At 37.3% G+C, this 21,592-nt stretch overlaps 4 protein-coding genes across 11 annotated transcripts; all 4 read left to right on the top strand.

Moving 5' to 3' along the window:
• Window positions 1–249: 249 nt before the first annotated feature.
• LOC113339845 (26S proteasome regulatory subunit 6A homolog) lies at window positions 250–3,536 on the top strand. The gene is made up of 10 exons (XM_026585073.1): window positions 250–485; window positions 597–713; window positions 1,226–1,333; window positions 1,516–1,707; window positions 1,809–2,000; window positions 2,170–2,288; window positions 2,427–2,514; window positions 2,702–2,821; window positions 2,890–3,030; window positions 3,122–3,536. Exons 1-10 carry the CDS (start codon window positions 360–362, stop codon window positions 3,197–3,199), a joined length of 1,281 nt encoding a protein of 426 aa, XP_026440858.1. The 5' UTR covers window positions 250–359; the 3' UTR covers window positions 3,200–3,536.
• A 331-nt stretch (window positions 3,537–3,867) lies between these two features.
• LOC113323109 (choline-phosphate cytidylyltransferase 1-like) lies at window positions 3,868–7,609 on the top strand. Its single transcript, XM_026571369.1, has 8 exons — window positions 3,868–4,041; window positions 4,513–4,626; window positions 5,216–5,311; window positions 5,529–5,571; window positions 5,832–5,987; window positions 6,094–6,174; window positions 6,937–7,047; window positions 7,143–7,609. Exons 1-8 carry the CDS (start codon window positions 3,944–3,946, stop codon window positions 7,341–7,343), a joined length of 900 nt encoding a protein of 299 aa, XP_026427154.1. The 5' UTR covers window positions 3,868–3,943; the 3' UTR covers window positions 7,344–7,609.
• Window positions 7,610–11,924: 4,315 nt separating this feature from the next.
• LOC113323067 (DNA-directed RNA polymerase II subunit RPB7-like) lies at window positions 11,925–18,468 on the top strand. 8 transcript variants are annotated; one of them, XM_026571325.1, is made up of 9 exons: window positions 11,925–13,345; window positions 13,998–14,051; window positions 16,477–16,636; window positions 16,719–16,884; window positions 16,977–17,027; window positions 17,135–17,200; window positions 17,288–17,356; window positions 17,984–18,035; window positions 18,167–18,468. In XM_026571325.1, the coding sequence occupies exons 3-9, from the start codon at window positions 16,521–16,523 to the stop codon at window positions 18,271–18,273; spliced, it is 627 nt and encodes a 208-aa protein (XP_026427110.1). In that variant the 5' UTR covers window positions 11,925–13,345; window positions 13,998–14,051; window positions 16,477–16,520; the 3' UTR covers window positions 18,274–18,468. The 8 variants fall into 8 exon arrangements, with proteins under 8 accessions (XP_026427110.1, XP_026427119.1, XP_026427148.1 ...); XM_026571334.1 differs by having other exon boundaries at window positions 13,967–14,051; window positions 17,162–17,200; XM_026571363.1 differs by having other exon boundaries at window positions 13,967–14,051; window positions 17,162–17,200; window positions 17,984–18,069.
• A 1,093-nt stretch (window positions 18,469–19,561) lies between these two features.
• On the top strand, window positions 19,562–20,955 carry LOC113323057 (zinc transporter 5-like). The gene is made up of 2 exons (XM_026571304.1): window positions 19,562–20,242; window positions 20,313–20,955. The coding sequence occupies exons 1-2, from the start codon at window positions 19,592–19,594 to the stop codon at window positions 20,766–20,768; spliced, it is 1,107 nt and encodes a 368-aa protein (XP_026427089.1). The 5' UTR covers window positions 19,562–19,591; the 3' UTR covers window positions 20,769–20,955.
• The last annotated feature ends 637 nt before the right edge of the window (window positions 20,956–21,592 follow it).

Here is a 21,592-nt window from a genome sequence, read left to right as displayed (position 1 = left end):
AATGGCATCCACACAGCAGCCCCCAGCAACGCCAATACGCATAACCCCCCGAGGGATAGCCCGTAGCGTAACAGTAGGCTATTCCCAATCCAAAAATCGTTTGCTATTCCTAGTAAGATCAAGAAACCGGGTTGAATATGTTTCGCGAACTTTCTTTCCTTTCTTGTATAAGAAGATACGCGATATTTTAAAAAACCGATATATCCGGTTCGCCTTCTCTATAACAAGATTTATTACTCACTCCGCTCTTCTTTCTTTATCATATCAGTGAGGATTACAGCTTACAAACAAGGTCATTCGTTCTTCTTCTCTGAGCCGCGGCGGCTGTGTGTTACTTTTTTAAGTAGTAGTAGAGATTAATGGGTTCTTCATCTGATGCTGCAATGGACATTGAAGGAGGCATGGGAGATGAGATTGATAACATGTCTCTTAATGAAATTCTCGCTGCTTCTAGACAACTCGATGATCAATCCCGTATACTCGATGTATGTTTTAGGTTTTTAATGATTTCTTTTTGGTTATTTTAATTGAGGGGTTTAATTTTGGTTGTGATTTTGATTTCTAGGGCTAATGTGTTTGTTTTTTTTTTTTTAAAGGATGAATTGAGGAGATTAACTCATGACATAGACAAGACTGAGGAGGATATCAAAGCCAACAAGGAGAAGATTAAGCTTAACAAACAACTTCCTTACTTGGTTGCTAATGTCGTTGAGGTCTGTCTCTCACTAATTTATTTCATTGATTTGTCTAGGGTTTATTATTCCATTCACACAATGCGCATATCTAGCTTGCCCTAATTTTCTCTAATTGTCTGCTTGAAAAGGGTTTTGAAGCCTTGTTTACTTGTCTAATTGAGTCCCCAAGCCCTAATTTGATAATGCCATTGGCGCCCTGTAGCCTCGCTTACTCTATGTTGACTGGGTCAGGATGAGTTTAGTAGGCAAGCTGATAACCAATCTCAATTTGAGGTTGGAGCCCTTTAGGGACTTTGAGAACATAGCATTTGCTCAACACTTACGGAACCATCGAGTTGAGTTGAGAAAGTTGTGTGCCCTCAATTATGCCTGGACACTGGAGACTTGTAGTACTAGGCTACTTTTTTTCTTCTTCTTTTTGAGACCGATTTTAAACATAAGCAATAAGATTACAGATTGTATAACCCCTGGAATTATTCTTTAGATAGTTCTTTAATGTGAATGCTTATCTCCGTTTCCTCTACATGAAGATCTTGGACTTGCCCCCAGAGGAAGACGAGGAGCAAGATGGTGCCAATGTGGACTTGAATTCGCAAAGGAGTGGGTTGTCTGTCGTTGTAAAAACATCCACTCGTCAGGTGAACCTTTTATTATGCTACATTGTCCACTGATTTAAGTCTTACATGGTTTTAGTAGCATATATAGAAGCTACCTGTGATGTTTTTGGTGGATTTCAAGGTACCTTGTGCCTGTTGCTTTTCCAATACCCCAATGACATGATACTGATTATACTTCATCTTTGTTTACTTGGTGGTTTTAGACAATCTTTCTTCCTGTTCCTGGACTTGTTGATCCAACTGAATTAAAACCTAGTGATCTGGTTGGCGTTAACAAAGACAGCTATCTGATATTTGAAAAACTTTCTTCTGAGTATGACTCACGTGTAAAGGCTATGGAGGTTGACGAAAAACCAACAGAAGACTACAATGATATTGGGGGCCTTGAACTGCAGGTAAATTTTCTATTCTGAACTGATGCACATTTATTATGTCGACAATGATCGCAGTTCACTGGTTTGACTGAAAACAATGATTGCTTTATACTGTTTTGCAGATTCAAGAACTTAAAGAGGCAATTGTTTTGCCAATTACTCATGCGGACAGGTTTAAGAAAATTGGAATCAAACCACCCAAAGGAGTTCTATTATACGGACCTCCTGGAACAGGCAAGACACTTATGGCCCGTGCATGTGCAGCAGAAACCAATGCAACTTTCTTGAAGCTAGCAGGTCCTCAATTGGTTCAGGTAACCTTACTTTTCGAATCCATAGTTTCTTGCAAAATTTCTCTGTGTATGTCCTGCTACATTTTGAATTCCCTGTCTTATGTGGGGGAACTGTCAAATATTATTTTGGGATTTGCCACTTTGAGTTTAATGCATATTCTGTTTCCCTTTGGTCCTGGATATTATTCAGATGTTCATTGGTGACGGAGCTAAACTTGTCCGTGATGCGTTTAATCTTGCAAAGGAGAAAGCCCCTTGCATCATCTTTATCGATGAGATTGACGCAATTGGAACTAAGCGATTTGATAGGTACATGATTTTTATGTCTCAAACGAATTGTGCTGTAGGTGTTTCTACTTTGGGGCAAATTCTCGATAGTTTAAATCCTTGTACTTCTCTATAACATGCTTATATTCTCCTTCCCTTTGTATTTTTGTTTTACTACAGTGACGCCAATGGAGATAGGGAAGTACAGCGGACAATGTTGGAACTGCTTAACCAACTTGATGGTTTCGGCAGCAATGACCAGATAAAGGTTTGCAATTCAGTCCTTCCATCTATTGTGCATTGTGCATCAGATATTATAATATCCCAGTATATCTAAATTAAAAGGAACTTTTTGATATACATCATCAAAGTAAAAAAGAAATTGCTGCAATTCTGTTGTGGCAGTTAAAATCCTGGTAGTCACAAGTTTATTTCATTGTCACCTATGTATACAGGTCATTGCGGCAACTAATCGTACCGATGTTTTGGACCCTGCTCTCATGCGATCAGGCCGTTTGGATCGTAAAATCGAGTTCCCTCATCCTACTGAAGAAGCGAGAGCCAGAATCATGCAGGTGGGTTTGTGGAGTATTTGATTATTTTCTGTTGGTTGATTCACTGAGTTGTTTGCACAATTGGCCAGATCCACTCTAGGAAAATGAATGTACATCCTGATGTGAACTTTGAGGAGTTGGCTCGCTCTACGGACGACTTCAATGGTGCACAATTGAAAGCCGTTTGTGTTGAGGCAGGCATGTTAGCTCTTCGCAGAGATGCAACTGAGGTATAATATTACGCCATCCTTTCTGTACCTACATTTTGTTTGCATTAGTTTTAATATACTAGAGAGCTGACTGAGTTTCCCTTGTATTTAGGTGATCCACGAAGACTTCAATGAAGGTATCATTCAAGTCCAAGCGAAGAAGAAAGCCAGCTTAAATTACTATGCATAGACGTGCGTAAATTGATACCAGCACTAATCGAATGATGACTAAAAATACTCGGTGCAGTGCTCTAGTTTTATTGGTGGATTCCCCTTTTGGAGTTGCTTAAACACTTGAATTAGCAGCAGATAGATAGCTTTAGTGGGATTTTATATATCGTGTACAAATTGAAGTAGCAGCAGATAGCTTTAATCTGTTATCTTGGTATTAGAATCATAGGCAGCAGCAGCTGGTTTAGTCTTTTTTGGTTTCTGCTGCTCTGACTGACCCCTGCACTGTAATTATCAATGACGGGCATTATATTTCTTCCCTGGACCTTGATGAAATGGTCTTTTTTTTGTTTAAATATTTTGTTGTCTGAATTCTGGATGATGATTATGGAACTTTTGCCAGAATGGTAGAAGTTAGGTGTCTCTTTGGTGACTCAATGTGTGTTTGACATTTGACTCGATCTTCAAAATTCTTATATGCAAAAAAACCACCGGCCAGGAGGCATCAGAAATTTATTCATGTCGGTAACTACTACTGGTTATTCCTCCGGTATGTTATTGGCTGGTGGAATTGGACCGGGCCTACTGGTTTAAGTGGGTGCCCAAATCGAGACACTGAGAGGACACGTTTGTGCTGTACCCCTCCGTCCATCCCTTTTCTTTTCTCGAAAAAATATCTGAAAAAACACAAAACAAAAAATAAATAAATTTGGGAAGAAGAAGAGAGAAAGAGGAGAGATCGGAAGAGAAGAAGAAGAAGAAGATGTCGAGTAGCGATCCACCTGTTCGTGTTTACGCTGATGGAATCTACGATCTCTTCCACTTCGGTCATGCTCGCTCTCTCGAACAAGCCAAGAAATCGTAATTCCATCTCTCTTTTTCATCAATTTTTTGATTAGTTATTCGGTTTGATTTTTTCAATTTTGGTTGGTTTCGTTGATTGGTACAATTTCACCTTCCATCAAATTTCTTTTGATTGGATTTATATTTTACAGAAGAAGGAAATTGTGATCCCTAATATCAACTTCATTTTTGGAAATTTAGACTTTTAAGGGTTATGTTTGTTTGGATTTTTATTGACAATTACACTAAAATGGAAAAAAGAAAAAAAAAAAAAAAAAAGGAAGTTTGTAAAGGAGGAGATGTCATTTTCTTCTACGTTTTCATCCTTTTCTTTATGCCTCCAAAGACAAAATTAGAGGAAGTTGATTTGAAGAGATAATTTCCACTTCTTTAAATTCAGATGGGGAGTCAGATATTTGTTTGTTAGTCTTGTTATATATAATTGGGAATTTGCTTTTTCTTATATTTTCTTTGGATTTTGTTGGTCAGGTTCCCAAACACGTATCTTCTGGTTGGATGCTGCAGCGATGAAGTTACACATAGATATAAAGGCAAAACTGTCATGACCGAATCCGAACGATACGAATCTCTTCGCCATTGCAAGTGAGTTGTCTAATGGTTTTTTCATTGCTTCAAATACAATTTTTAATAGGATTATGATGTTAAGTTTGATGTTTGTAGTATGTTGCATTGTTTGAGATGTGGGATTGGAAACTTAGTTATATCCAAATTTCCCCTTGTTTGAGATGTGATGATAATCCTTTTAAACCCGTGATTGTTTGCCATTAATAAGTGAAAGATTAATCTGGCCGTTGGATAGATAGAGGGAAAAATTACCAGTTCGGCTTTGGAACTTTGTTGCTAAAACATGAGGCTATCAAGGTTAATCTTTGTGGATGTTGCTATTAAGTTGATGACACTGTTCATATTGGTTGGTTTCCTGTGACATTGAGGCTCAGGGTTAAAAACTTGTTTTTCCAAGTCTGGATCATCTCTGTTGGTAGATACAAACCTAATTTTCCTCTTGGCATAACCGAGACATCACCCGCTAGGTAGTAACACAAGTGTAAGATCCTATTGAACTTGGGCCAATTTGTGTCAAGTTCATGCTAGAACAATGATTGGAAGAAATTTTTAATTTTTGGCCTTTTGCTTCATTTCTTTTTGACTTTCTGACAATTATTTGCTGCAGGTGGGTTGACGAAGTCATTCCTGATGCACCATGGGTTATCTCACAGGAGTTCCTTGATAAGCATAATATCGACTATGTTGCTCACGATTCTCTCCCGTAAGGACATATCTTTATTTTAAAAATTCTGTTTCTGAAACCTGGTGATGTTGATTGTTCTTTCTGCATGTTTGCTGCCTTGATGTTAAACTGGAAATCACACAGTATGAATAGGGTCACCTGTATGATACCAATGCTGATAGTTACAGTATACACTTTTAAGTTACTGTTTTGTTGTATTCAGATATTAATTTATCCTCACATGAAAAATATTCAGTTATGCTGATACGAGTGGAGCTGGAAAAGATGTATATGAATTCGTAAGTTCGAGCAACTATTATGGTGCACTAGATATGCTTTTAGTGCCCCTTGTTTTCTTTTGTCATCTTCTATTTCTTTTCTTTTTCATTCTTTATGTTCTCCCACTACTTTTGATTGTTCATTTACTTAACTTATTAAATTTTTGTCGACTAGTGCAGGTTAGAAGAAATTCTTCGTGTTGGAAATATCCTGTTTTTTTATAACTTATCCGCCTTAATAGTCCATTCTAATAAAGTTTCTTATTGAAAAATAAATGCAGGTTAAAAAGGTTGGAAAGTTTAAGGAGACGCAACGTACTGATGGGATTTCTACCTCAGATATTATTATGAGGATTCTTAAAGATTATAACCAATATGTGATGCGTAACCTGGATCGTGGGTATTCACGGAAAGAACTTAATGTCAGCTATGTGAAGGCATGTACTGTTTAATCATTTACATATAGGATTAAGTAAAATTTGTTCTTCGCCGTTATTTTCGTTAGCTATGGTATTAATTGTCCTGGATATTCGTATTTTTCAGGAAAAGCGTCTTCGAGTCAACATGGGTTTGAGGAAATTACGTGACAAAGCCAAGGAACACCAAGAAAAAGTGGGAGAGAGGGTATGTATATGTTTCTGTTAATGTAGGACATGTTGATTCTGTATGTGCTGTAGCTCTCTGTGCCTTGTTCACGCTTTTTTAAAACTGATGGATGATTCTGGATTAGAAAAGTAATTGGCTTTAGTTTACCGTATCTCCACTCGATTTTTTCAATTCAGTGAGCATCTTGGCTCTGGAGGACTCTCAAGTAACTTGGTTCTTTCAATTGTACGACTGTCCAGTAAAAATTGGGCTGAAATGAAAATTGAGGTGATGCAATTGAGGAACAGTTTAGGAATAAGAATGCTTAAAAGCAGCAGAGTTGAGGACATATGACACAATAGTGCTCTGAGTTTTGCATAGATAAGTGAGCATAGAATTTGTAGTAGACTATTACTCTAAACAAGCACATTACAGGTTAGCAAGTATTTTAGTTTGAGATTATTTGCCACCAATTAATGATTGTGTTCTACCTCTTCAATTAGTTTTAAAGTAGTCTATATTAGTATCCTCATCTAGCTTGCAGATGTTAGTTACTATGATAAATCTGTTGTATTATGATTTTCTTACATCTGTATTTTCTAATGCCAAAGGCACATTCGGTTTACACTGTAGTTATCCAGATTTTTAGCATTGTTCCTACTTCATATTTCTCATTAATTTTCTGGATCAGTTTCCGGAGAGAAACTTGACGCAGTCTTCTATTCTCATAGACAACACTTTTTTACAAGACATACCTGGTGTGAATATAAATAATCATCATTTCTGGTTTTAATAATGCAGATACAAACAGTTGCAAAAACTGCTGAACTTCATCGTAATGAGTGGGTGGAGAATGCAGATCGTTGGATTGTTGGTTTTCTGGGGATGTTCGAGGAAGGTTGCCACAAAATGGTATGTATTCCCTCTCTTTGCTTTGTTTATCCTAAAGAGTTGAACATCTGTTTTACCAATCTGGTCCTTAACTTGTGCATGTTTTATGTTAACAGGGAACAGCCATCAGGGACAGAATTCAAGAACGGTTGACGGGACAGCAGCAATTGCGACTTAAGAATGGTGATCCTGAGAATGGAGAAGAAGAATATTATGACGAAGACGAAGAATACTACTATTACGAGGATGATGGCGATGATGATGATTTTGAAGAAGAAGAAGAAGAGGAGGAGGCGAAAGGGAAAGGGAAAAAGTAAGTGGTGAAGGCCACAATTTGTTTCTCAGGCAGGATACTGTTAAGTGTGATCTAGTATGTGGATTTGGAGATGTTTAAGAACAAAGTTGTCAGTTTTGCAGTTCTGTAGCTTGAAGTTGCAGACCCTTTACAAATATACACCATGTAATGTTTTCTTTTTTGTTCCTTTGTTTAACTGGCAAATCTAGTTGTTTTAACTGTGTGGTGGTGGTTAAGACAACCAAGTCTGTACAAGAAATGTTCAATTCTTTTTTTCTTTCTTCCTTCCTTCTTCTTGTATGGTTGAGCGTATTTCTTTGCTCTGGTAAACTTATAAAGGTGGTGTAATGTCATGGATCCTAACAAAGAACCATTTGTGGGGACCATGGTTTTTTTTTGAGGGACCATGTTTGATTAGGCCACCTTCCCTATAATTATAAGGGGTGTCCTAAAAGGTGGAGATGTGCCTGTCAATTTTTTAACTAATCCACTTGAGGGGAGATCAATGCTAACTAATCCACTTGAGGGGAGATCAATGCTTAGGCTAGCGGATGTTTTAATTTTTGGGTGGGTTAACGGAAAACATTTGAATGTGTTGACCTTACTGGGTCTCTCCATTGGTAGGCATTGGGCATGACACGTTTACAGTCGGGCAAGCAGCACCTGCCTCGGGTAAGATAGCGAAACATGAGAAAGCATGTGATGATAATGGGCACCCTTTTATTCCTTTCGCTTTTGATACATTGGTATTTTGGTTCCAAAAGCGGTTGGACTCCTTAAGAGAGTCCAGAAAGTCATGCACAGTAATGTCATGACTCCCGGTTCGAGAGAGTTTGTTTTTAAAAGGATAGGCTTTGCTATTCAAAAAGTGCTTGCAACACAGCTTGTTGGGCGCTTGCCTGTTTCGTCGATGTAGTAAATATATAAAGAAACATTAAATTGCTTTTCCAAAAAAACAACAACAAATAAAACGAAAGTTTACTAATTATCTACAACTTTTTCTTCCTCTTTTCTACAATTTTTCTTCTTCTCTTCTTCGTCAATTTATGATCATGTAAACCTGATCATATACAAATCTAATCAAAATCATCAAATTTTCATCTCGTCAATTCATTGAATTTTCATCGTCGATTAATCAATCTTTTATAAACAAACCTAAGTATTTTCCCACAAACCCGTTACTTCTAATTCGTTTTTGATTGAAATTTTGAACGTAGTCATCAAAATATGTTGAATTTGGAGGTTACAATAGTAAGTTCGGTTAGGATAATTTTGAAAAAAACCCTAGTTTTACAACTGAACTTTTAAAAATGAAAAACACGAAGAACACTTCGGCTAAGAATTTTTTTTTTTTTTGCCTAACCGAACACCTGAGTTCGGTTGAGTCGCAAAAATAATTTCAAAACCGAACTTTTCTCTATATAACCAAATGTTGAATTCGGTTTAATCACAAAAAAAAAAAATCCTAACCAAACTTTACTCTGGAAACCTATATAATGAGTTCGGTTAACTCGCAAAAATATTTTCAAAACCGAACTCTTCTCTATATAGCCAAATGTAGAGTCCGGTTTAATTGCAAAAAAAAAATTGGCGAACTTACCGAACCCTATTGTTTAAAGTACGGTTACAACGTGGTCGAGTCGACTAAACCGAACAAAACTCTGTAAACTCAAGCATAGTAGTTCGGTTACATTTGTTTTTTTTATCAGCTAGCCGAACAAACAAAAAAATCCATTAAAGCTCTAGTTCGGTTGCCTGTGATTTTGGATTTATTAACCGAACTGCATTTGCAGAAAGTTCGTGTAAGGACACTCAAGCTCGTTGGTAGGCTCGGAAACCTACAATAAAATACTGCAAGTGCACAATGTCTAACTAATAGAACAATGGCAAGTACAGGTCGTTTCCACGAGGAGTGTGAAATACTCTACCAACTAATACCAAGAAACAACCAATCAATAAGAAGAATGTTTAACGATTTTTCAAATATTCGGGACAAAATGAAATAATGAATAATTCTTAACGGTAGACAAAATGGAGAACGAGTTGTTAGGGTTTTCGATTTCCACCAATTCAATCATATAAAACTCTATTAATTTCTATTTATCACTCAAGACAAATATCAAACTCAATCTCATGTCTCGTAAGATGGTATGTTAAATTCTAAAATGTTGTTTCTCGTTGTAATCTCCTTCGCTTTATGGGTAGCGATTTTAAAGCATTATTTATCAATCCTAAAACATATCACGTCAAGGGATTTAACTAAAGCACGAAATATCAATTGAAAAGCATAAATAATCAAGAAAATCACATAAACGATTAAACACCAAGCTATATGAAGAGAAATTATTAATCAATCAAATCGTTATTAGAAATATCATCGTTGAGGTCTATATAAATAAATTGGTTTCCATCTCAACCCTAACAAACAAATTAGCAAATCATGGAGAAAATAAAACCTAAACAGCAAACCCTTTTTTTTTTCTCCCGTCACGGCTCTGCAGCCGCCTCCGGCTTTTTTCCTCTGTCTGTTCAGTTCATATCTATATATACGTGTTGTGAAGAAATCCGATTGAAAACCTAGCTGAACTCCAGGCCCAGTCCAATAGTCAGCAGCTTAAGAAAGTGTTCGAACTTCGACTGTCTGGCCTCCCCATTTTCCTAATACTTCTTAAACCCCAATATCAGAGTAACCTCAGCTTACATACGGACCACATCGATCTCAAATATTGCCAACTTCCAGACCCGAGCCATCTCCTTCAATCACCTTGTTTCCTCGGTCCAACTACAACACCAATCTTCAGTCCTTCTATTGAGCTTTCACGATAGCATCAGCTCAGCCATTTCCCACTAAAACATGTGCAACGACTCCAAAGTACAGCACCGAGCTAGTTTCCTTCTTCTCCTTGTTCAATTCAACTCGCAACAAGCCTATAATCCTCTCCGTTCATCCACGCAATTAACTGAAGCAGCAGCTGGTTTTCCGGCTTCAAACAAGCCCAGAAACTCCCCAAAACTCTGTCCAAGGCTGAATGATCTCTACCCCTCTATTGAATCGATCTCGTCTACGATCTGTGCAGCCACAGCTGACTGTAAATAGCATCTAAAATTCACCTTCTCTGCTGCCTGCATGGACTTGCTTGCAGCCAACTCATTTAACGCCTGACTGAACTCAATTTCAGTCGACACAACCCCATATATCTGTCTAATGTCCATTCAAATCTCTTGTCCACAGACTGGACCAGCTCAACTTATCTCGACTGTATCAAAATTCCAACGTATAACCAGCAAGCTTCATCTTGCTCCTTGTCTCGCTGCGAAACAACGTATAACAATTGTTTCCATGGCAGCAACCTTAATAACAACACCTCCATTTCGATTCCCTGTACCGGTGACAGTCTTGATTTCCTGTGCATGTTGCCTTCTAAAGCTTTCATCCACCAAATCTCGGCACCCACCAGCCTCTCATGCCGTCATTCTCTATAGAACTCAGCAGCAGCTTATTTTGTTGCTGCAAAACTGATTCAAGAACATACATCAACTCAACTCTTCCAACACACAGCAAACTTCTCGTTTCCGTTTTCTCACTATCTCAGTTAAAAACTTGGTGCTGCCAATTACTTTCTCCATCTTCTCACGTTTTTTTGAGCCATTTTCGAGATCTACGAGAGCTGACGATGATTTGTTCTAGCATGCAGTCATGAGCGTCTTTATTCTCGGCTTCAAGTATGGTGTTGTTGATAACAAAACACCTCTCGCCTGTAGCTGTTGCTTGAAATAGAGTGATGAAATGAGATGTAGTTGAGAAACTAGTCACGTCTCCCACTTTCTCATAGTCTTTTAACCTTAGTGGAAGCCACCTGCCCCACTAATATTTCTTTGACACTCGTTTGGTGCGTTTGTGCCTCGGATGTGAAATAATTCAATGTTGCTGATATATGTGGAGATATCAGGCCAGCTACATTTTGTCATTGTGGTTGCTGATATATAGAAATATTAGGCCAACCTCATTTCATCATTGTGGTTGCTGATACATGAAAATACCAGGCCAACTCCTTTTCATTATTATGGTTGCTGATACATGGAAATATCAGGCCAACCCCATTTTATCATTGTGGTTGCTGATATATGGAAATACCCGACCAACCACATTTTGATGTTTATTCGCGGGATGATCGAATTCACTTGTACTTTCTACAAAAACACTAAAATAGTATTAGTAACTAAAATATTGTATCCTAGCTAATATAAATATGGGTATAAAATGTAGCATTTACATGCTTATCACTCGTCAACGCTATTAGCCCGGTCAAGTGACATTTTAGCCGATAATAACACGATTAGTTTAACACGAACGTTAATTAATAGCAATTAATCTAACAACGATCTAGATACGAAACTAATATCGCTAGATAGGTCTCGAAAAGTTAGGCGAAATGAACTACTTGAATGTGTCATTCGGATTTCAGAGGAAGAAGATATCATCAGTTTAGTTTGAAGGAAAAAATAGTTATTTTGTAGGATTACCGACTTGGCAGCCCTTATCCAAGTTTGGGCGCCTCAGTATCTTGGGTCGGCCTTATCTTCTCCAAATCGAGGAAGAGAAACTCATTCTTATCTTTTATTCTTCTTTCTTCTTCTTCTCTGTTTCTTCTCTTCTTTTCCCTGGCGATTTCAGATCGAGCTTTGTATTGTTGTTAACGAGATGAATCACTGAAGTTTCATAACATGATGATCCGACGGAGGTGGTGATGGTACTGAGGTTGATTTAGCATCGGAAGAAGAAGAAATTGATATTACTGCAAGTATGAGTTAGGGTTTCTGTAATTGAATTCGAGAGTTCAATTGAGGACGAATGAGAGGAGTTAGAAGTTGGGTTTGTTCTTAATTGATGTTTGATTGAAGCTGTAGGGTATATTGAAGATTGAATATGATATTAGGGTTTCCTGAGTTGGATTGGAATTCGATTTGGTGATGAACAAGAAGAATTAAGGACTGGGTTTGGTTAATAGAGGAAAGGGTTGGATTTAATTAGATATTATGGAGCTGTTCTGAGGAAGAATTGAGGAATACGAGATTTCAGTTGAGGTAACATTTTCTTAGTTATTCAGTTCATTGTTGTGTATAGAGTTATTATTGAATTGAGCTTTAAGAACTGGTGTTGGTACTGATGTTGATTGCATGGAGTTATAATGAACTGAATAATGGAATGGTGTTACAGGGTATGTATGAGATGATAGTGTTAATGGAATTGCAGGTCATGAGTTTTGGATTCTTTGTATGCTAAGTGAACAGTTTTAGAGTGGATGTGTATTCGTAGATGTTGCTGATGAAAAAAATTGAGAAGTATGGACTGAACCTAGTGTTAGAACTGTATTGGTGAAGTTGGTGGTTTGAAATGGCAGAGTAAAGGAATGGGGTTGTGTTGAGATAACTAAATATGCTTATGTTATTGTTGTGTGTTTTGATGATATTAAACTTGAAGAACAGAGAGTTGTGGTGTTGTTAGTGTGAACATGGCAGCTAGAGGAGTAATCTGGTGGTGGTTCAAATATTGAGCTTAATAGAGATGAGCCATGAGTCTCTGGTGGTGATTGTAGGGTTATATGAATGGATGTGCAGTGTTATCATAGTTGAATGTTGCAGTTAATGAATGAGTTGCAGGCATAGAAGACGTTGAGAGTGATATGTATTGGAATTTGAATTGTGAATATTGGTGATGAACTAAGATGGGTTGTTTTGGTTTATGCTTGAAGTTATAGTAGTGGTAAATGAAAGGGGTTTTGGATGAATGTTGTTACAGTAAAGATTGAATGCAACTGATGTTGTTTGTGGTAATGAGTTTGTTTATACTGAGATGGAATTTCAGTTAGGAGCGGAGTGTAATCAAAAGAGGAGTTACAGATGAGAGTTGAGTATTGTTTGGGTTGAGGCATGTCAGATATTGCTGCCACTGCACATGTAGATGTACAAGCTGAAGTTGTTTATAATGCCATGCATTGGCCTTAAAGAAAGCTGCATTTGCAGGTAGGCTAAGCTTACAGTTGTAGTTAACTTATAAAGTTTAACTTAAATTCTATGTATTATTGTTGTATTGAACTTTAGAATCTTGTTAGAATGAATAGAATCAGGTTGCAAGTGAATTTGTAGTTACAATAGAGTATATGCCTGATAGTCATTCCAGTCAGTTTATCTGACTGAGTTGAATCGGTGTTGACTCACTGAGTTACAGATCCTGACCTGAGTCGACTCAGTTGGCTTGACCTTAACCTTTCACCCTGGACTTTAACCTTTGACTGGACGTTGACTGTTAGTTGATCTGTTTGACCATCAGTGACCGTTAGTTGGGTCAGCACTTGTGTAATGGGCTGAGTCTAGTGAACTTGGGCTTTGTGCCCAGTATCCTTAGTTAAATGTTTTAGAACATTTATGTTTTGAATTAGCCTTTGACTTCTTCTACACAGTTGTAGATATTCATAAGACTTAACTATGGACTATAGAATCAACCTAATTGGATTAGTACACTCTTAGTTATGTTAAAGATAGAGAATGGGATACCATAATGGGCTTAGAACCATTAGATATAATTGTATGATTCTTGTGTGAGCCATCTTGGCTAGATTCTTAGAGTTTTTGTATGATTAACAGTTAGTCTGTATTAACAACGATTGATTCAAAGGATGAACCAGTGGATCGTGGATCTCGAGGTAGGCGTGGCTTGTCATCAAAAGAGGTGGGAATACTTTTAACTCTTTTGAGATCATTGTCGTTTCTTTTACAAAAGTTTATGTTTAACAAACTCATGCATTGTCAGTTTGTGCATTTCATGCATTGTTTAGTTTGTATTACGATTGTTCTGTTGATTCTTTGAATCTTTCCATGGTTTGGAAAGGTCTTGTAATGTTTGAATGTCAATATGAATTTTTATGGGAAATAAGAATTTCCACCTGTGGTATATAGGAAACGCTCCTTCACCTTTATACCTAGAGCTTTTATGATATATTGGTCGGCATTTTGCGAGTTCAGAATTGTCGACATCCATATATACGATTAGGTGTGGATTTGCGAGTTCGGAATTGCACAGCCATATTATACATTGTTTGAAGAAGGAGTTTGTCGATATACATATTTGTGCATTTTCAGTGACTTAGTCACTTTCATGTTTGGGAAAACATGTAGTGTTTTCCAAATCTTGCTCATGATTTTTTTAAAGTTAAATGTTATTCCTGCTGAGAACCCCTTCTAGGGATGATGTGCTCACCCTTTCCCACTTTCAGTTTCAGAGATATATCAAAATTGCGCAGCGAAAGCTTCGAGGAGTTAACTCCGTTAATTAGTTAACTTCTGCAATGTTTATTATGTTGTTTATTCTATTTGCAAACAAAATGACTATTGTATATGTATCATTTGAGAGAAGTTCTAGTATATATATTTCTGAACTGGGTTAGTTTTGGGTTAAGTTTTATGGCAGATTTCTTAATTGATTGTTTAAGTAAATGATTTAGGTTCTTCGTGCCTCTTTGTTTAGTTAATCTCTTGGATTAGTCAGCTGCTAGCTTTGGGGGCGCTACAATTCGGTTACATGGTCTTCATATAATATAACCGAACTTTGTTGATCTGGTTGAAATTTTTTTGTTATAATTTTGAAGATATTTTAGGCCATTTATCGCAACATTCACTATGTTACAAGCATACTTCGGTACCCAGAGGATGTTTTTTCTCCATATTCACCCATCTCAAAATAATTTTTTTCGCCATAGTCACTCAATAATTCTACTTCTTTTAAAAGAAAAACAATCTATTAATTTAACCTTAATCAATGATTAATCACACTATCTAATCATTATACAAAAATAATCAGGAGGATAATTTTGGTATTAATATAAATATTTAGATAAGGGATGACCTAGAATTACTTCTAATGTTTTATCCGAAATAAAACGATGATCCAAAAGAAAAGACTGGTCCCCAGAAAACCGTTCCTAACAAACACGTTGCAAGGAATTGTTGAGCAGAGTAGACCTGAAAATCCGGTATATATAGCCGGGCAGCACCCTGATTATAGTTGGCACCGGCATAAATACTTGGAAGGCGTGATGGGTGTGAGAATGGCTAGCCCGGCACGCTGATTGAGATGAGGGGCGGGTGAAGGTCTAAAGTGTAAACCCACTCGGTCTCGGAGCACTCGGCCAAATATCATTACGAACATAGTAGTATTTATTACGTATTTGTTTACCCAGACGCCCAACTCCACAGCAAACAGCAGCAGCCGGAACCACCTTCCCTCTTCTTCTTATTCTTCTTACGAAGAGAAGAGCTGTAGTGAAATTGGTGATTGTCTTCAACAAATTACAACTGTTTTTAAGAAGGTTGGTTAACTTATGATGATTATCATGAGTCTGTCAGTTTAATTAGGGATGTTATGTAGTATCTAATACTTGTTGGCGTTTTCTCAAATTACAAACCCTAGCTAGCTCAAAATTTTATGTTAAATTGAATGTGTGTTAGTGAAATTGATTTGAGAGATCTGCTACTCACTCAGATGTTGATTCTAGCTAGGTTTTGGTGGTAACAGAATTACATGTTAGGGTTTCCGCATTGGGATTTGAATATGTCCTCGTGTTTTGTCTTCCTTTGTGTTGAATTGATTCAAGGTTGAGACGTTCTTATTGAATAATATCTTTCCATATGTCTCAGTTATGCTCTTCTTTAGAAGCTTTAGTGTCTCAGATGGACCATAGATTCACTTTGGGTTTTGGTTTTTACTTTCATTGATTTCGTTTGTGGATCATGTTCTTGCTTTTAGGTGTCAGCTTAGGATGTTTGTATCAACTATGGTATTGGTCTATTAGTGCTTTCAATGTCACTGTGGAATTTCAAAGATCGACATTGTTAAGAAATCCAGATTATTACTTTTGAGTTTAAGTGTGTGTTCGTTATCGGTGATTCAAACCTTTTCACAGTATTCGTCCTAGTATGTGTGTGTGGTTAGTCTCTATAGAGGAAACAAAACAAATACTAATTTGTATCAGCTCAGCGTAACTGATTGGATTTATTTTTAAGAGCCTAAGATTTTTTGAGACTTGTTGGGTGGAGCTACAGATTTCTTTACTTCATTTACACTTGATAGGCTGACATTCGATTAACCTTTTATGCAGAGGTAAGTTTCTGAGGTAGATTTCTACAACAACAAAAATCAAAGATGTTTTTTCACATAGTGCTGGAAAGAAATATGCAACTGCATCCTCGCCATTTCGGCCCAAATCTACGTGATAAGTTGGTCACAAAGCTCATGAAAGATGTGGAAGGCACTTGCAGGTTTTTCATCTCATCATAATTCGCTATCTCACATAAACGTTGACACACACGTATAACCGTGTTTGTTTTCTCCTATTTGCAGCGGCCGTCATGGGTTTGTGGTGGCAATAACAGGCGTTGATAATGTTGGAAAAGGTCTAATTCGTGATGGTACAGGGTTTGTGACGTTTCCTGTCAAGTATCAATGTGTAGTTTTCAGACCTTTTAAAGGGGAGATACTTGAAGCTGCGGTTACCATGGTTAATAAGGTTTCTTCTCTCTTCAGAAATTCATTGTTCACTGTTCCGTTCTTGCGTTGAAGACGTTTCAGTAATTTTGATAATGTTTTGAGTACTTGCAGATGGGATTTTTTGCTGAAGCTGGTCCTGTTCAAATATTTGTCTCAAATCATGTAAGTATTTTGTTTAGATAGTGATTTCTTCTTGACCGTAGTATTACGAAAGTGACTTTGCTGGATGCTTAGTTGCATTATGGAATTTGCTATTTTTCCGTTCGTAGCTGATACCAGATGATATGGAATTCCAGTCTGGAGATATTCCAAATTATACAACTTCAGATGGATCAGTAAGTCAAACTCTTGGGAATTGTTTCATAGAAATATGGTATGGTTTATAGGAGTTTGCTTCAGTTGATGTTGGGATGGGCTTGCAGGTTAAAATTCAAAGGGATAGTGAAGTACGGCTAAAGATAATTGGAACTCGAGTTGATGCTACAGAAATTGTATGTTTTCTGACTTTTGCTTTAGTGTTGTTGTCATTCGCATACAAGTGTTTAGGTGTTTGTTCAGGGTTTATTACTATTTTTACTATTTTTTCGTCTGCACTTTTTAGAAGCAGATAGCATCTTATTTTTTACCACACCTAATAGTGAAATGGACGAGTGCTAATACTGAATGTGCTGAGTAGAAATCATCACCTATTAGAGAGATGGTGGAATAATAGAAAGTCTAACCATGAATGATCAATGATGTGATAAATCCATTATTAGAGACTATAATGGATTTATAGCCCCTCTTTTAGATCCAGATGTAGTTAGACTTTCCCTCTCTATAATGGATTTCGGATTTCCCATCTCACCTGTGAACCATTGTCTTTGGTTTAGTTTCAAGACTCATTTTATTGGACTTTGGCCACTGTTAAGCTGTTTGGGTCGAAAAAAAATGGCTTTACTTCCTTTCAGTGTTACCTGTTCTCTAAACTTGCTTACTTGGCTAGGATTTTGTGACCTCTGCTCTGAGAGTTTATTTGCTCTGTTTTAATATCCATCAGTTCATTCTCATCCGTTTCAATCGTTTTGTTTAGTACTACTCCTTTTTCTTAACTGTTGCCTTTTGATATCTTTCTGCAGTTCTGCATTGGTACCATAAAAGACGATTTCTTGGGTGTAATTAATGACCCAGGTGCCGCTGCTTAATCCAACCACTAGTGAGAATAGTAATGGAAACTGTCATTGTTTTTACTTTTTAGTTTCATATCTCAGCCACATCTTCTAACTTGTAATTGTCCAATCCATGAACCCTTTCCTGGCCAGCTGCTAAGTTGGAGTTTATCTGCAAGAAAAGAGAGCAGAGTATGGTCATCCTGTGGAAGATTTTATCATGTGATGAAGAAGAAGAGATTAATAAGTATGAGGTCTAAAAATTCTATCGATGTTAGCTTCTTATCTAGATGTACTTGCACTACAGTAAGTCATGTGTGGGCTAAGGCAGCCTGATGATGCATTTCTAAGCAAATACAAGTTGCATTTATTATTATTCATTCTTACTCATTCAAGTAGACAATATATTATGTACCAAAGAGAAGGATCATTCATGGGTTTCACTTCAACATCAATCAATAGTCTAAATTTTGAGACGTAGTACTAGCTTTTATTGTTTGGTACTGGTTTATAATTCTGACTTCGTGGCTTATAGATTGAATTCAATGGAAACAAGATGGATATTTAACATGAGTCGCACTCAAAGACAAAATGAACAAAGAAAAAAAATAGAACTGAAAAACTGGTTTTACACTTGCTGGTAGGCACTGTATGGACCATATGGTGGTGCCCTCTAAATCTAACCTCTCTTGGCAACTTGATCTCTGTCTGGCTTTTAGTGTCCTGGTCAAAATGGTATGGAAGACGACTGACCGGCCAATATGGTCAAAATTGTAAGAAAATTCTTACAAAAGCCAAATGAATCAAGTGTTTTTCGATTCACCTGCCTTGTTGATTCTTACAAGGTCAAGGACTGATGTTGCCCTGCTGAAAACTGCTCTAAATTAATTCGGATTGTAGATGCCATGTAATAAGCAAGCAACCTAGTGGAGTGTAGTAGTAGTACCAGGTTGATTGAAATTTCTTGTTTTGTGTGTGGTGTAATCTCCATCATGAAAAGAATGGTAGAGACTGAACCCAAAATCATAATAGTGTCGACATTTCATAGACTTGACTCCTGGCTTGTCAAGCCCCAGGTTACACGCAAACAGCAGCTGCGTACAGCATCCAACTAACAAAGAAAAAATTGTGACAACATCAGTCTGACTTTATGAACCAAGGGTCAATATTTAACACTCAACTCTAACTTGCGGTTTTTGCCATCACTTTTTCAGTTGAGCAAGAAAAAGTTATTTTTAGGGTAAATGACCTTATATTTTTGACTATACAGTTTGTTAACTCCATATTATTATTATTAGGAAGAACGACTTCATTATTTCAACTCATTAAACTAATTCACGTGGTAAATGACCTTCTTTACCCTTCAAAATTTCCAACTTTTAATTACAAACACACAAAACCCAAACCCTTTTTAGTAAATTACATCATATGTATCTCAATCATCCCCACAAGAGAATTTTGGATCATCACTTTCACTAGTGTATATAAAAACAAACCTTGTTTCTTAGTAGACTCAGCAGCCTCTTCTCTCTTCTTCTTCAACATACTTTTCTTCTCTTTTGTTTCTTCTCGTTCAATATGATGAAGAAGATGAGTTCTTCTTATAATTCAGTTCTACTAATACTGCTAGTAGTACTGGTTCAATTTATTAATTACCCGGTTACAGTCTCTGGTGAGTGTATATGCGAACCAGAAGATGAAGAAGGTGTTGACAAAAGCAAAGCACTTGTCCTCAAAATCATATCTATTGCTGTCATTCTTACTGCTAGTGCAATCGGAGTGTGTCTTCCTATATTGGGTCGAAGAATTCCAGCTTTACACCCAGACAGTAATATTTTCTTCGTTATTAAATCATTTGCTGCTGGTGTCATTTTAGCTACGGGTTTCATTCATATATTACCCGATGCTTTTGGTGACTTGACTTCTCCTTGTTTGAAAGAGAACCCATGGGGAAATTTTCCGTTTACGGGTTTCGTTGCCATGATGTCTGCTATATTGACATTAATGGCTGATTCGTTAGCAACCGGTTACTATAGGAGATCAGAGTTGAAGAAAAAATTCAGTCACAATGGTAGAGATGAAACAAAAGTTGGTGTTACTGTTGGAGATGATGAAAATGAAGCAGGAGATAAAGTAGAGGTTCATACGCACGCAACACATGGTCATTCACATGGATCATCCCTATCGTCTTCCGCGGATATGCTTCTGCGCCACAAAGTCATAACTCAGGTAAGTGATCATTTTTTTTAACGGCGACAAAAGCCTAAATTTAGAATTGAGCTAATTTTGGATGTTGCAGGTATTGGAGTTGGGAATATTGGTGCACTCTGTGATAATAGGTGTAGCAGTGGGTGTCTCTCAGAGTCCTTCCACGATCAGGCCTCTGCTCGGAGCGTTAACTTTCCATCAGTTTTTCGAAGGTATTGGACTTGGCGGATGCATAACACAAGCCGAATTCAATGCCAAATACGTTGTTTGGATGTGTGCATTCTTCGCGCTAACCACACCAGGAGGCATCGCAATTGGAATAGGAATCACAAATGTTTATAGCGAAACTAGTCCCACGGCTCTGATCGTCCAAGGGGTTATGAATGCTGCTGCAGCTGGAATTTTAATTTACATGTCATTGGTTGATCTTTTGGCAGCCATCTTCATGGACCCAAAACTTCAAGAAAATGGAATGCTCCAACTCTCATCATATGTTGCACTTCTTTTAGGGGCTGGTGCTATGTCTGTCATTGCCAAATGGGCCTGATTAATCAAGAAGAATTCATTGTTAATCATGAATTCTATCCATAGTTGCTTAGAATTAAGTATATAGATTAAATATTAGCAGATGTATAGAGGGTAATAGATCATCAACTGCAGATTGGATCATAAAACTTTTTTTTTTATGGTTTAAGAATTTTTGTGATATTTCTTGTTATTGTTTTCGGCTTGTACCACGCACGTCTTCCGCTTCGGTCACTTTTGTCAAAACCAATGGACATGGGCGTCTTAGTCCCTAAATAGATTTTTGGGGATTTTAATAAAGTGCCACACTTCCAATTTCATGCTTAAGAAAGTACCACTGTTTTTTCGAAAATTTATAAAATGCCACACTGTTGACCTTTTCCATCCCTTTTTCTGAGAAAACAGTTAACTGCCGTTAATGCCTACGTGGCAGTAAATCACTCATATAAAATGACATTCAAGTCCCCGAATCAGTTAACTAAAAGCGAGTTAACTAGTGACTGAATAGAGAGTTAACTCGCAACTCAATACCAAGTTGAAACAAACTGAAATCATTGTTGATGTGCAACATCCCTACGCTGGACACAGTTGAAGCATGAGACTTTTGAGGTGTGGTAGTAAGAGCTACATAGGCTGCATTAGATCGATTTCTTAACAAATACACAATACACAGTTGAAGCAGGACAGTCAAGCCCCTGGTTTACCCAAATACTTAACAAAACCCATGTCTTCATTAGATCGATTTCTTTCCTTTTTCTGCTCTAAAGCTCCTCTGTGTGGAGTTGTGTCGAGAAGATGGTGTGCAATTAAGAACTTCCCTTTTGTGTATCATTATCTCCTTTTATA

The sequence above is a fragment of the Papaver somniferum genome, chromosome 1 (assembly GCF_003573695.1).
Source record: "Papaver somniferum cultivar HN1 chromosome 1, ASM357369v1, whole genome shotgun sequence".
NCBI classification, from domain to species: Eukaryota; Viridiplantae; Streptophyta; class Magnoliopsida; order Ranunculales; family Papaveraceae; genus Papaver; species Papaver somniferum.
Note: the sequence above shows the minus strand (reverse complement) of the source record. Positions and strands in the feature narration are given on the sequence as shown.

What these genes read in the sequence shown, in the direction of transcription:
- LOC113339845 (XM_026585073.1), top strand. Translation starts at nt 360, where the DNA reads ATGGGTTCTTCATCTGATGCTGCAATGGACATTGAAGGAGGCATGGGA. An exon ending in TAAAAACATCCACTCGTCAG is followed by an intron (nt 1,334 to 1,515) that starts GTGAACCTTTTA and finishes TGGTGGTTTTAG; the next exon opens with ACAATCTTTCTTCCTGTTCC. An exon ending in TTGGGGGCCTTGAACTGCAG is followed by an intron (nt 1,708 to 1,808) that starts GTAAATTTTCTA and finishes ACTGTTTTGCAG; the next exon opens with ATTCAAGAACTTAAAGAGGC.
- LOC113323109 (XM_026571369.1), top strand. Translation starts at nt 3,944, where the DNA reads ATGTCGAGTAGCGATCCACCTGTTCGTGTTTACGCTGATGGAATCTAC. An exon ending in GAAAAGATGTATATGAATTC is followed by an intron (nt 5,572 to 5,831) that starts GTAAGTTCGAGC and finishes AAATAAATGCAG; the next exon opens with GTTAAAAAGGTTGGAAAGTT. An exon ending in AGGAAGGTTGCCACAAAATG is followed by an intron (nt 7,048 to 7,142) that starts GTATGTATTCCC and finishes TTATGTTAACAG; the next exon opens with GGAACAGCCATCAGGGACAG.
- LOC113323067 (XM_026571325.1), top strand. Translation starts at nt 16,521, where the DNA reads ATGTTTTTTCACATAGTGCTGGAAAGAAATATGCAACTGCATCCTCGC. An exon ending in CGGTTACCATGGTTAATAAG is followed by an intron (nt 16,885 to 16,976) that starts GTTTCTTCTCTC and finishes GAGTACTTGCAG; the next exon opens with ATGGGATTTTTTGCTGAAGC. An exon ending in ATACAACTTCAGATGGATCA is followed by an intron (nt 17,201 to 17,287) that starts GTAAGTCAAACT and finishes ATGGGCTTGCAG; the next exon opens with GTTAAAATTCAAAGGGATAG.
- LOC113323057 (XM_026571304.1), top strand. Translation starts at nt 19,592, where the DNA reads ATGATGAAGAAGATGAGTTCTTCTTATAATTCAGTTCTACTAATACTG. An exon ending in GCCACAAAGTCATAACTCAG is followed by an intron (nt 20,243 to 20,312) that starts GTAAGTGATCAT and finishes TGGATGTTGCAG; the next exon opens with GTATTGGAGTTGGGAATATT.